This window comes from Colletotrichum chrysophilum, assembly GCF_026319265.1.
Source record: "Colletotrichum chrysophilum strain AFK26 chromosome Unknown scaffold_15, whole genome shotgun sequence".
Classification (NCBI taxonomy): Eukaryota; Fungi; Ascomycota; class Sordariomycetes; order Glomerellales; family Glomerellaceae; genus Colletotrichum; species Colletotrichum chrysophilum.
The window spans coordinates 243,917-256,392 of NW_026517302.1; the positions used below are offsets into that span (position 1 = coordinate 243,917).

General features: G+C 57.4%; 3 protein-coding genes across 3 annotated transcripts; 1 reads left to right on the forward strand and 2 right to left on the reverse strand.

The window, feature by feature from the left end:
* Positions 1–5,762: 5,762 nt before the first annotated feature.
* HSP98 (Heat shock protein hsp98) lies at positions 5,763–8,534 on the reverse strand (the record flags this gene model as incomplete). Its single annotated transcript, XM_053175804.1, has 1 exon — positions 5,763–8,534. The coding sequence occupies one exon, from the start codon at positions 8,532–8,534 to the stop codon at positions 5,763–5,765; it is 2,772 nt and encodes a 923-aa protein (XP_053040233.1).
* Positions 8,535–9,253: 719 nt separating this feature from the next.
* COL26b_002899 (uncharacterized protein) lies at positions 9,254–10,414 on the forward strand (the record flags this gene model as incomplete). Its single annotated transcript, XM_053175805.1, has 2 exons — positions 9,254–9,460; positions 9,614–10,414. 2 exons carry the CDS (start codon positions 9,254–9,256, stop codon positions 10,412–10,414), a joined length of 1,008 nt encoding a protein of 335 aa, XP_053040234.1.
* Positions 10,415–10,760: 346 nt separating this feature from the next.
* On the reverse strand, positions 10,761–12,285 carry COL26b_002900 (uncharacterized protein; the record flags this gene model as incomplete). The annotated part of the gene is made up of 3 exons (XM_053175806.1): positions 10,761–10,895; positions 11,068–11,601; positions 12,109–12,285. 3 exons carry the CDS (start codon positions 12,283–12,285, stop codon positions 10,761–10,763), a joined length of 846 nt encoding a protein of 281 aa, XP_053040235.1.
* Positions 12,286–12,476: the final 191 nt, after the last annotated feature.

The following is a 12,476-nucleotide window of genomic DNA, read 5'->3' on the forward strand; positions in this document are numbered from 1 at the left end:
GGACTGGCTGACACGACAGCGCCCACAACGGGGCCAAGCGGAGGGTTGAGGTCAGTGTGAAACGGCAGCCGATCGACCTTAGCATCGCTTTAGGGGGCACTCAAGCGGGCAGTCTGTCTTCTTAGGTAGCCGGTACCTATCTACCTACCTGCGTTACGGTATCTCAGTCTGCCTTCACTTCCTGTTGTATCTCGACCATGTGCCCTTTCCTGCACTAAGGTAGGCAGCCCGTCGAGTCCGTCTTGCCGGCCCCTGGAACGGCGTTGGCATCTTGACGCCTCTAGTTGGCAGGCGTCTCCTCCCTCCTGCTTCCCTTCAACGTCAATTGCCCCTTCCCCTGCTTTCCTCAGCCAGACAGACGCAGGTGGGTCCCGAGCCCGGGAGCGAATGGTGTGGCCAGGGAGGGCTGACACCGAGTGGGAAGGTGCGATGCCGTGGGTACCTTCCACCTGGTGTACCGCTGTACCGCTGTCTGTACCCGCAATTGCAACTCCACATTATCCAACTTTGCACACCATGGAGATGGAGAATCAGGATCACTGCCATAATCCATTGACAGGCCGCGACGCCATCGTGAAGAGCGGCTGTGCTGTCTCTTGCTCATGCCTATTGCCCACTACCTGCCCCAGTCGCTGCCTTCTGCCGCGAATCCCACCTTGAAACCGACGGGCGGCCACGACAGAACCGGTTGCGAGCTGTGGAACGGAACGGAACGGAACAGATGCGCAGGAAAAACACATACTTCATACCTACGGAATGCTACGAATAGGTACGAATACACCACAAAACCAAACCAAGCACCTTAACACCTACCGCAGCAGTACCTAGGGTAGGTCTCGGTCTAGACTCGGGACGGGACCTCGTCCAACGACACGCTAACTCGGCGGAATGCGCACCAACGTCTGTTAGCGGGCAATAACCTGTCTGCCCTCGAAGCAATCGCTTGTCCTTCAATTCCTGATCCCACGGCCCTTACCCCGGATCAACCTCCAACTACCCGTCTCCAAGCGACCCGACGGGACTATTGTCTTTCAATTCCTCTTCAAGACGCAGATATGACCGCAACGTGTCTGAGCGTCCACGTCCAACTGTCAACACGACACAACCGACCAGCCCTACGGCGACTCGTCCCTGGCCTGCTTTTCCACATCGTCCCGTCTGGGATGATCAACACTCTTCAGCTGCTCCAGGCCCAGCCGATGCCGCGATGCCATCCTGGCGCCTGGTCTTGATACCGACCCGACTAAGACGCACATCCCTCCTCTCCCTCCATCACCACCACCGCCACCACCGGCCAGTCATCAGTCATCTTTCACCAAACTCAACCCCTCATCCAATGCCATGGAACCACCGTCAACGAAGCCTCCAAACTGTCAACCAGGTCCCATCCCTCCATACGAGCCGGGATCCCGTCCCTTATCTCCTACACGCTTCCCCAGTGTCACCGATCTATCACCGTCAACAGCGCCTCATCTTTCGCCGAAGTTGAGTAGCCGATTGCTGCAAAAGACACCCTCTGCGCTGAAGAATTAGGGGTCTGGCCTGGAGCATGACCCAAAAATGGGGGCCAAACTGACTTGACGTTGGCTTGTCTCCATCGCCCCGACGAACCATCCTCGCTCGTCGCCACTGACAAGTTGTCGTCCATTACTGCGTAGTACACCACACCGTTTGCTCGGAGGCATTTCTCCATCTCTGGGCGTGCCTCGTCGTCTTCAGAGTTGCAGCGCGGTGTGCACAACCCTCGCTAACCACCTGGTCAGACCGGGGTGTCGCTACAAACTTACCACAAGCCATCATATAACCGCGACATCTCAGTGCAACTTGACCGGCCACCACCATCCGTCTGCCTTTTTCGGGAACGACGGCTGGCCTTCGAGAAGCCCTCAGACTGGGGCTCTGGGGAAAGCGAGAGCCCCCGGCCATACCTCACATGCCCGCACCTTAGCTGGAACCTAGCCCAATATCAGATTCACATCTTAATGCCGGCAACAAGCAACTTGGTCTGCGGCTGACAAGCCCGATATGTCATTGCCAGCAAACTTGGGACGAGACTACTCAACATCACAAAGCACAAATCCTGTGCACCGCAATGACTTCTGGCCGGCATGGCGAATCCTACTATCCAGCCCTCTGACCGCAATGTTCTGTGCAGCACCTGACAAAGTGCTGACCTGCTGTCATGGATAAATTGACAGAAGCCACGAATGTACCGGCCTGGGTCCAAGGAAAGCCGGACACCCTGTCTGGGAGGCTCTGTGCTCTCTCCTGGGTTCCTTCAGGGGTTCGACCACCAACATCGCGAACCACGTCCAGTCTTCGGGTTAGAGAATCTCTCGGTCAGCCCTCCTCGGGCTTTGCTGACACGATGCAACCGACGTCGGCCATTCCTGCCCTCTTCAACTTCGGGCCATCACACGAGATCCGCATGTATATGCATGGACGACTTGACAAAAGAGCAGCGAGTGCTGGACATGGCCGCCACCGTTTACTGACTCAAAACCTGGGCCATCATCGCACCTTAATCCACCAGCTCTGGTCGAATCACCAGCCTGGCAAAAGAGACTTTGGCCCTTGGAAAATAAAAAAGGGGAGGGGGGCCACCACAGCAAGCCAACGAAGCTTGCGACGTGTTTCCCAATGGGGCCACTGACATCAACAGCCAAGGTCCAGGCTAAGCCAGGCCTGCCAGGTGCAGCACCTCAAAGGCGTGATGGAGATGCTGGTAATTTATGCTCCAGCTTAACGCCCCCTGGCCCTTCTCCAATCACAACCTCGGATGACTCTTGTCAGAGGATCTGCTAAAAAATTCTGAAACATGGCTTTAGCCTGCCCTATCCACGCTACGCTCACTTCTGTATTGCCGTATGCACACTCCCACGCCACGATCTGCCGCCAACGGCTCCCGCTTACAACGTCGCCTTTCGAAAGCTTTCACGTTTCTCGTATCTCTCTTTGGTCGCCCGCTGCCTCTCAGGGCCTGGTCTTCAACTGGTCATCGGCCGGTGTGCAGATACGGTGAGCACATTGTCTGGTGTCTGGCTCGTCCAGCATCCAATGTCTTATTTTGGACAGTCATCGCTCTCGGCCCACCGCCCGGGTAGCCGCCCGCCGTCTCCTCGATTTGGGTATGGGACGAGTTGATCCCCCCCCCCCCCCCCCCCCCCCCGTCTTGGAAAGTACGGTACGGGGACTTTGAATGCTGGGGACAACCTGCGTCCCTTGAAAGTCTCGCAGGCAATACGGATACCTTAAGCTTCCACCGTGCTGGCATCTGCTGAGCAGTTCCACGATAGAGAACAAGCTACGGTCCGTCCTCTCCATCCCAAGACCTTCTCAGCGCAGAGGGACAAAATCCGTCGGGCTGGTTGGCAACCAAGCTTTCATCCATCCCGTCGTGCCTCGCGGCCTCCAAACGTGTTGAACTGTCAAAGGACACCTGCCATCGCAGCTCTTGACTCGAGCCTGTCGTCAACCACCACACCAAATGGCAGCCGATTCGAGCATGCCGATGAGAGAATTCCATCCCCTTCTTGTGTACCTGGCCGTTTCATCGACCCCTATTCTGTGCCGCCCCCCACAGTCACCTGTCGATGCTTTCCGTCTGCGGTTGAGAACCAGGGGCCCTTCTCCTCGCTCATGTATGTACGCTCTGTTGTCCTCTTCTTCAACCGGACATCGGACATCGTCCCCTCTCTCGTCCCAGATTCAGGACGAAATGCCCTACATACATTGTACATGTGCAACACGACACGGACCTTTCCAGCCTCAACTTACCTCCGCGGCCTCCGCCGAAACTCGTGCCAGTGCCCTCTTCCGCCACGTCCGTCGTGCTAGTGACGCGTTCCGCCGCGCAGCCTCAATGCATCACCGCCCGCGGCATGATCGGTCCGCCGACACCCACCACGATCTTTGCCCGCACCACCACCGAGGCGGCCCTTTTTCTTCCCATCTCCACGATGGGATCAACGGCCGCTCCCAGCGTACCCTGGCCCGGAGCGCAACATACGGAAAAGCTGCGGTCGCTTCGGCGCTTGACTGGACAATTTATCGCCTCATGCATCCTGGGCAATGGGGGCTGCCGCCACAGTCCACTCCTGGCTCGAAGTCCCTTCATTCGCCCGACGCCCCGGTTCGCTGGGTGAGGCTCAGGGAGGAGGTCACAACGGGCAAACCTCCCCGTCGTGGGTTACCCTTCCCCGACCAGGGCGATCACCGGGGCCGCAGTGGTAAAAATAGCACCGCTGCCTTTTGCCAGTCTCTCCCGCCATCCCACGGCCAGGTTTGCAGATCTCACGAATACGCAAAGTTGGCAACGAGGTCGTAAACGATGGCCAATCCGTGGCACCGCAGCTGCATGGCGTTCGACGGGCAGAATGCTACCCAATCCCGGCGATGAATTCAGAAAAGAAGGAGAAGAAGACAGAAACCAAACAAACGGTGGCTCTTCTCCTGCAACTTGCTGATCAGCAGGACAACAACACCCCGTGGGTAGGTCGTAGTTGAAACGTCAGGTTCGTTCAAACCCCCCTCCCCCCAGGCGATATCTTGACAACCCGAAGACGTGGATCGATCCCGAAATACTGGCGAGCCCAGGCTTTGTGAAACAGCCACAGATGCTGTGAATAGCCCTCTGCAGCTGTTTGGTGACCAACCACGGGCTCCGAAGATGATGCCGCACCCGTCGAGGCTCAGATGGCGTCACATCTGTCTGTAAATAGGCGCGGGGAAGTGTGCCATTCGGGCAATCCTCCCCAGCCGTAATCGTCCCAAATGCCTTCTGTCTCTTGCAGTGTCTCTCTCTATCTGTGCCAGTGCCCCCATACTATGGTACTGTTATTTTTCCGAGGTCGCATGGTCTCGCCAATTAACATCAGACCATTCCAGACGGGCCGGGCGACTGTGCCATCGAGGAGGCTCTGGTTCAGGTTGACGTCATTCTTGGAATTGGCCCTTCGCTGCAGGTCCCGGGCCCCCGCAATAGAACTGAACCGAAGCTGTCTACTATTTCTTCTCAACACATGTAAAAGCCCATAGAAGAAAGCGGGCCGATTGGATCGCGACGGGATGCCGTGGAAACTACTGAGTTGGGGATGGTCAGTGGGATGGTGCTCTGGCCTGTCTCATGCGCATTGGAATGTATTAGCTTGATTCCCAGTCTTAAGTCGATACCACGAGTCACCTACTGCGATCTTCTTGCTGCACGAAGCACCGGCCGAAGTGCTCTTACTCTATTTACCTACTGTGTACCCTTCTAAAGGGTGGGCTAGTCGACACCAAGAGTTCACATGGAGAAAGGTTCTGAGCTGTCTGTTGATCGACATGGCGATCTGCAGTAGGATCAAGTCCCCCTCCGACCTGTCGTATCTTGTTGCCACAAAGTTGGGTCTCTATTGCGAATCTGCGTGTCCAGGTTCGCACAGGGAGGTGATAAATCACAATGACTTCGTTCTATGTGAATGCTATTTTCATCTTACTCAGTCTTGATCATGACATCCATATCTCACAGTCATCAACAGCAATTGAGAGCCCATTGAACATTACATTTTCAACTTTTTTCATTGAACTTCTATGAGTTCTATGCCTATTTACTGTAATCCCTTTCATTCTCGAAAAGACTTTATCCCTTTTGATCCCAAAACGCCTCTGCTTTCTAGGGTAATGAAACATCTACATTATTCCTTTGCAATCATACTTCGTGAATCATCCCATGCTATTTTCTTCTTCTTCCTTCTTCAAGTCTCGGTTCTGTTGTAACCCCTTTAGTCGTAAATGTCCTCGTCCATGGACTCGGCACCGAGCTCATCCACGGCGTCATCCTCGTCCATGTCCTCGTCGTCGGTGTTGAGCTCGCTGTCTTGGTGGTTGGGCAGGACGGTGATCTTGCCGTTGATGAGCTCCACGCGGGCGTTCTCTCCATCGCGGACGTTGCCGCGGAGGATGAGAATGGCCAGCTTGTTGAGCACCTCCTTCTCGATCAGGCGAGACAGAGGACGGGCACCGTAGGCGGGTGAGTAGCCTGCGTTGCCGAGGTAGTCCTTGGCCTCTTCTGAAACGTCAATGTAGACCTTGCGGCCGTTGTTCTCCAGCCGCTTCTGGATCTCCTGGAGGCGGATGTCGACAATCTTGCGGATCTCACGGCGCGTCAGACGGTTGAAGATGACGGTGGAGTTGATGCGGTTGAGGAACTCGGGGAGGAACCAAGAGCGAAGGGCATTCATGACGAGCTCACGCGTAGTGGCGTCGACCTTGCCGTCGCGGTTGGTGGACTTGGTGAGGTACTCAGCACCCAGGTTGGAGGTCATGACGACGATGCAGTTCTTGGCGTCGACGACTCTGCCCTGGCCGTCGGTGATGCGGCCGTCGTCCATGAGCTGCAGGAGGACGGTGAGTACTTCCTTGGCGGCCTTCTCGACCTCGTCAAAGAGGAGGATGGAGAAGGGCTTGCGGCGGAGGGCCTCCGTGAGCTGGCCACCGGCGTCGTGTCCCACGTATCCGGGGGGAGCACCAATCATTCTGCTGAGGGCGTGACGCTCCTGGTACTCGGACATGTCGAAGCGGATCATGGCCTTGGAGTCGTCGAAGAGGAACTCGGCAAGAGCCTTGGTCAAGAGAGTCTTACCGGTACCCGAAGGACCGCAGAATAGGAAGCTGGGTGGTTGGTTGGGGTTGCTGAGACCAGATCGCTGCAGGCGAATGGCGTTGGAGACGGCCTGGACTGCTTCCTTCTGTCCAACGACGATCTTACCGAGCTGCTTCTCCATGTGGATAAGCTTCTCCTTCTCGGTCGTCTTAAGGCGGGTAACGGGAATGCCAGTCCAGCGGGACACGATGTCGTTGATATGGTCGGCCGTGACAACGTCAGTGACCATGGCACCGTGGTCCTGGCCAGAGGCGTTGAGGGCAGCATCGGCGGCAGCCTTCTTGGCCTCAAGTTCCTTGATGACGGCGCGCTGCTCGGGAATGGCGCCGTACTGGAGGTCGGCAGCCTTGGCGTGGTCACCGTCGTTGATGGCCTGCTCAAGGCGCTTCTCGAGGTCGTCGAGCTTGAGCTTGGCTAAGTGAATCTCCTCACCTCTCTTGATCTCGGAGAGGTACTTCTGGCGCAGGGGCTCAAGCTCCTCCTCAACGTTCTTGGCATCCTTTCTCGCCTGGACCAGGCGGGTCTGGGATGCCTCGTCCTTCTCCTTCTCCAAGGCCGCAATCTCGATCATGATCTGGCGCAGCTTGCGCTCGAGAGAGTCGATAATTTCGGGCTGCGACTCTCTTGCGACGCGCACCGCGGCGGCGGCCTCATCGACCAGGTCGATGGCGGAGTCGGGAAGTCTGCGGGAGGTGAGGTAGCGGCCGGCAAGGTTGCAGGCGGCCACCAGAGCGTTGTCGAGAATGGTGACGCGGTGGTGTCTGTCGTATCTCTCCTTGAGACCACGGAGGATGGAAATGGTCTCACCGATGGTGGGCTCCTTCACCAGCACCTGCTGGAAACGTCGCTCGAAGGCGGCGTCCTTCTCGACGTACTTGCGGTACTCGGCGAGGGTGGTCGCACCGATGCAGTGCAGTTGACCACGGGCAAGCATGGGCTTGAGCAGGTTGGCGGCGTCCATGCCGCCCTCGCCGGAGGAGCCAGCACCCATGAGAAGGTGGATCTCGTCGACGAAGAGGACAATCATCTCCTTGGAGTCCTCAATCTCCTTCAGGACACCCTTCATCCTCTCCTCGAACTCTCCGCGGTACTTGCTTCCGGCCACCAAGGCGCCGACGTCGAGCGACAGCAGCTTGCAGGCCTTCAGGTTGTCGGGTACATCGCGGTTGACGATTCGCTGGGCCAGGCCCTCGACGACAGTGGTCTTGCCCACACCGGGTTCACCGATGAGGACGGGGTTGTTCTTTGTGCGGCGCGAGAGGATGCGCACGACTCTGCGGATCTCCTCCTCTCGGCCGATGACAGGATCGATCTTCTTGTCGCGGGCCATGGCCGTCATGTCGATTGTGAACTTGGCCAGATTCTCGTGCTCCTCCTCGGTATCGGCGTTCTTGCTGTCCACCCGCTTCGTGCCCCGGATCTGCGTGACGGCATCGTGCACGAGCTTCGGCTTGGGGATGTTGGCCTCCTTCAGGCATGTCTGGATTGTGTGGTCCTCGGCGAGGGCTTGGATGAGGTGATCGACGGCGATGAAGGAGTCCTTTTGCGTCTTTTGGAGCTCCTGCGCCTTCCTCAAGACGGCGTGGAAGGTGGGTGCGACGGAGACCTGGTCCGGGGGCGGGTCTTGGCTCGGCAGGCGGACGAGGGTCTTCTTGAGGGCTCTGTCAAAGAGTTGCGGGTCGCCGTGGGCGCGCTCGACGACTTGTCTGAACATCGAGGACGTCGGCGGCGGCGCGTTCTGTTGGTCCTTTGACTGGTCTGCGGGAGGGTCGAGCAGCGAGACTGCCAAGTGGACGGGGAGCAGTTGCGAGTGGGCGTACTGCTCTGCGAGGGCCATCGCGTCCTGGACGGCCTTCTCGCCTCTGTCGGTGAATTCCATTCGTGAATTCATGATGGCGGTTGTAGTTGTGTGTGACGACTGTGTTTTGTTGTTGCGTTGTAATTAAAGCGTAGGGTAGAAAGGTAGGTAGGTAGGTTTGTTGTTCGTTGCGAAGCTCAGATTGTGAGGCTTCAAGTTGAAGAGTCTATCATCAACTGGGGTATCTTTTTTTGTTGTGTTGAATTAAGCTTGGTGAAGAGTGAAAACAATTGCCGAAGGTCGGTTCGAGTCTCTGAATTTATGCCCAAAGACTGAAGCTTCTCGAGGCTGTAAACTGGGAAGAGTGGGCCGTCGAATGGACTGATCGAGCATCGTCTGGTAAGGCCGGGAGTTGTAGGGCAGCGACCAGAACCTGGTGGAAGTCCCGCGACGTCACTGGAATCAGTGCACCACCAAGCCCAAATCGCGGGGTCACATTGGGCGCGGGCCCGCTGGGGCCCACTCCGGATCTAATCGTCCTATCGATTGAGTGATTATCTTATCGCTCATCGATAGGACAGTCCCCATTGGGATCATGTGACCTTGGCATGTAAGCCACAGATAGTACGGAAAGCCACCAGCCACATAAGCCACAGCGGTCGCGCGACCCGATTGCAGAGCTTGGGGAAATTTTGCAAGGTCGAGCTACGCCGAAGTTCTGGGGCCGACGACGACGACGACGAACGACGGCGACGACGATCCACGACAAGCCCACCGCCGGTGCCCCGAAAGCGACGGCGCACGACGCAACAATGTTACCGGCCACGCTCTCCAACAGATTCTCACAGCTGTCCATCGGCGTTTCGAGGACAAGCGTTCGACATGGCCACTTCATGCCGAAGCGGCAGAGGCCACAATACAAGTTGGCCAAATTCCCAGAGGGCCACGGCGAGCAGATTTGGGTCTGGAGCCACCAGCTTACGAGACAGGTCGTCTACTCGCACTCGAAGACCATGGAGGTACGCTTTTTACTAGCTTGACAGAGGGGTTGTCAAGCAATGGCGGAGCAATGAGCGACTCGTTCGCAGAAGTGCTGCTGCTGCCGCCCCTCATTCCCAAATATCACGGCCAGCAAAAAATCCCACAATATGCTAATTCACGCCGTCTGCCAGTCCCACCGAGTGCTCCGCCAGCTCCCGTTCAACGGCAAGAAACTCCGACCTGCGGCGCTCCGCAAAGACTACTGGAAGCCCATGGCCATGATCCAGCTGCCCAAGGGCGCGGGCGCCGCGGGCCAGTCCGTCTTCCAGAAGCTGCGCGAGTTCCGCAAGATGCACGAGCTGTGCTGGGACGAGAGCCTCCGCTTCGATGTAGTAAAAACCGAAGCGCTCTCCTCCCCTGAAAAGGGCCCCCGCCCGGTCAAGGAGCGGCGCAGGGTCCTCAACAAATTCGAGCGCGGCCAGAGGCTCAACGACCAGTACGCCAACAGCATCGCCGACATGGCGGCCGTCCTCGCCGGCAAGGGCCGCGGCAACCGCCTGTTCGTGCGAAGAGGCGACAGGGTCAAAGGTAGATTGCAGGGCCGCAAATGGCTCGACTACCGCATGAAACTCGCAAATCAGCTCGAGGCGCTCAAGGAGCTCAACAGGGAGCAGAAACTCCTGCCGGTGACGGTGTCCTGGGCCGTCGACGCCGACCGCAACTACGCGAGCTCTTGGTCGGAGAACGTCAAGCACAAGCTCTTCGACGACGCTGTGCGCTTGCTTGAGGTGTATAAGCGGAAGGTCCCCAAGGCCAGCAAGAAGCCCAACGACAAGGAGCCTAAAGACAAGAAGCCCGACGACAAGAAGCCCACCGGCAAGGACAACATCAAGTATGTTTATCAGGAGGTGAAGGACGACATTCCCGCGGAGTTCAGCAAGAAGGGCAAGGCGAAGGCGGTTGGTGAGGACAGAACGATCCGGGATGAGTAGAAGAAGAACGAGAAGGCCGAATCGAAGCCGTGAGGATGCGAATGGATAGACGTGTTAAAATCACGGATGAGTATTCAAAAACCTGTACATTGAAGTAAAAGGACGTCCGTGTTGTTTTTTTACTAGTTGCCATCCGCAGCCCGTTAGAGTGGCTAAGACGGCTCTCCATGTAGACTATTGTACCAATACGTATGGTTGCATGACCCATGATAAACCGAAACCCCTTGAGCGTATAAAACGCATTTCCCTTTCAGAACCCATAGACCCCAGAAACCAAACAGTTCGTGATAATGCTCTTTGTCATCAACGTCGTTATAATGATTCACACACACACAAGCACACACAATTAGACCCGGATAGCAAACTTCTTGAGATACTCGTAATCCTTGACGTTGGCGTCGACGCACTCGCGGATCTCCTTGAGACCCTTGTCGCCGAACTTCTGCTTCCACTCGGCTTCTTCGGATTCACGGGTGATGACCTTTTTCTCGCGGGGAATTAGCATGCTGCGAAGTATACACAGACCGCCGTCCAGCGTGCCCCGGGCGGGCAAACCACAACGGCAGGGGATTTTCCATCCTTCCACGTCCAAGGGGATTTCCCTCCGGGGCAGGGGCTGAGAGAGCAACTGCGAGGGGGACACGGTGACTTACATGCGCCTTGTTGCGCGGCCTCAGCGAGGTGCTGCCGAGGGCGTCTTCGTGGAAACCGGTCCACTTGGCGAACTTCTCCTGGGCGATCTTGGTGTCCTCCTCGCCCCAGTTGAGCATGTTGTCAGTAAAGTCGAGGCCGACGTGCTGGCAGTAAGCACGGATGATGGCCTCGGGGTCATCGAGCAGGTCGTCGGCGTCGACGACGAGCAGGTTGCTCTCGTCGACGATGCGCTCCTTGACGAGGAAGTCAAAGAGGGTGCGCAGCTCCACGTAGCCGGCCTCGCTGGACATGAAGTTGTAGAAGCCAGTCATCTTGTCCAGGGGCGGGACGGTGCAGCGGTAGTACGAGGGGATGGAGCGGCGCGGGTGCCGAATGAGGAACGTCCACTGGAACTTGCGGAGCGTCTCAATCGGCAGCACCGTCGGGTTGCCGGCCTCGGGGGCGTTACCGGCCGAGGGCACAATGGCGGCCTTTCCTCCGTTGGGAGGAATCAGGTACTGCGCCATATCCTTGACGAAGATGCGCTTGCCGCCCTGTCCTTAAGTCAGCGATACTGGTCTCAACCATCGATGGCATGCACTATTGCGGCAGCATCTGGTTGGTCGGCGGCGGTTCTGCCGGGAGGCCACTGGAAGCTCCCCGGGGGCCGTCAGGTCGTCCAGTGTGGGGGGGACACCTTCAGCCCAGTGGAGGAGGTACCCCCGGTACAGTTGGTGGCTGCACCGCAAAGCTTCCCTGGGCGGTCGGCAGACCCGCCCCAGCCGACCGAGCTTCAGCTTAAATCAATTGGGAATTTCGAGAAGCTCTGTTTCGAGGTGCAAAGAGCCTCTGCGACCGAAAATTGGATCGATTTCCGATGGGGGATGGCAAGTAACGAATTGATGGGGTGAACTGCGGGTTTGCGGGTTGCAGAAGCTCTGCAACCCCCAAGGAAACAAAGTGCAGGGGTGGAGGGATACTAGGGATTGCTGACGCCCCGCGGGCGATCGATCGAGCAGAAGGAATGAAACGATGGGAGAGAAGGAAAAAAGGGCACAAACCTCTTTGCCGGCCTCCTCAATCTGGCTCAGCACGTCGGCATACGTCGTCTCGGCGAAGCCAGACTTTTCCCTGCCGTCGGCGTCGTTCTCAAAACGCTCACCGATGCGCTCGGGGCCGTAGTAGAACGCATCGCCAAAAGGCTCATGGACACACGCCAGCTTGTCCCGGCGGGCCATGAACACCTGTGATGTCAAAAAGCCATGGTCAGCCAAGCTTTTCCCTTTAGCAAGTTTGGAAGATGAGGGGATGGGGGGAGCGGGAGATCGAGATTTTGGGACGAGAGACGACCGATTGTCAACACCATTCGCCCGGCTGCTCCCACGATTCAGGACCCTGAACCTTGTTTCTGTTTTTGCTGGGCCGCCGC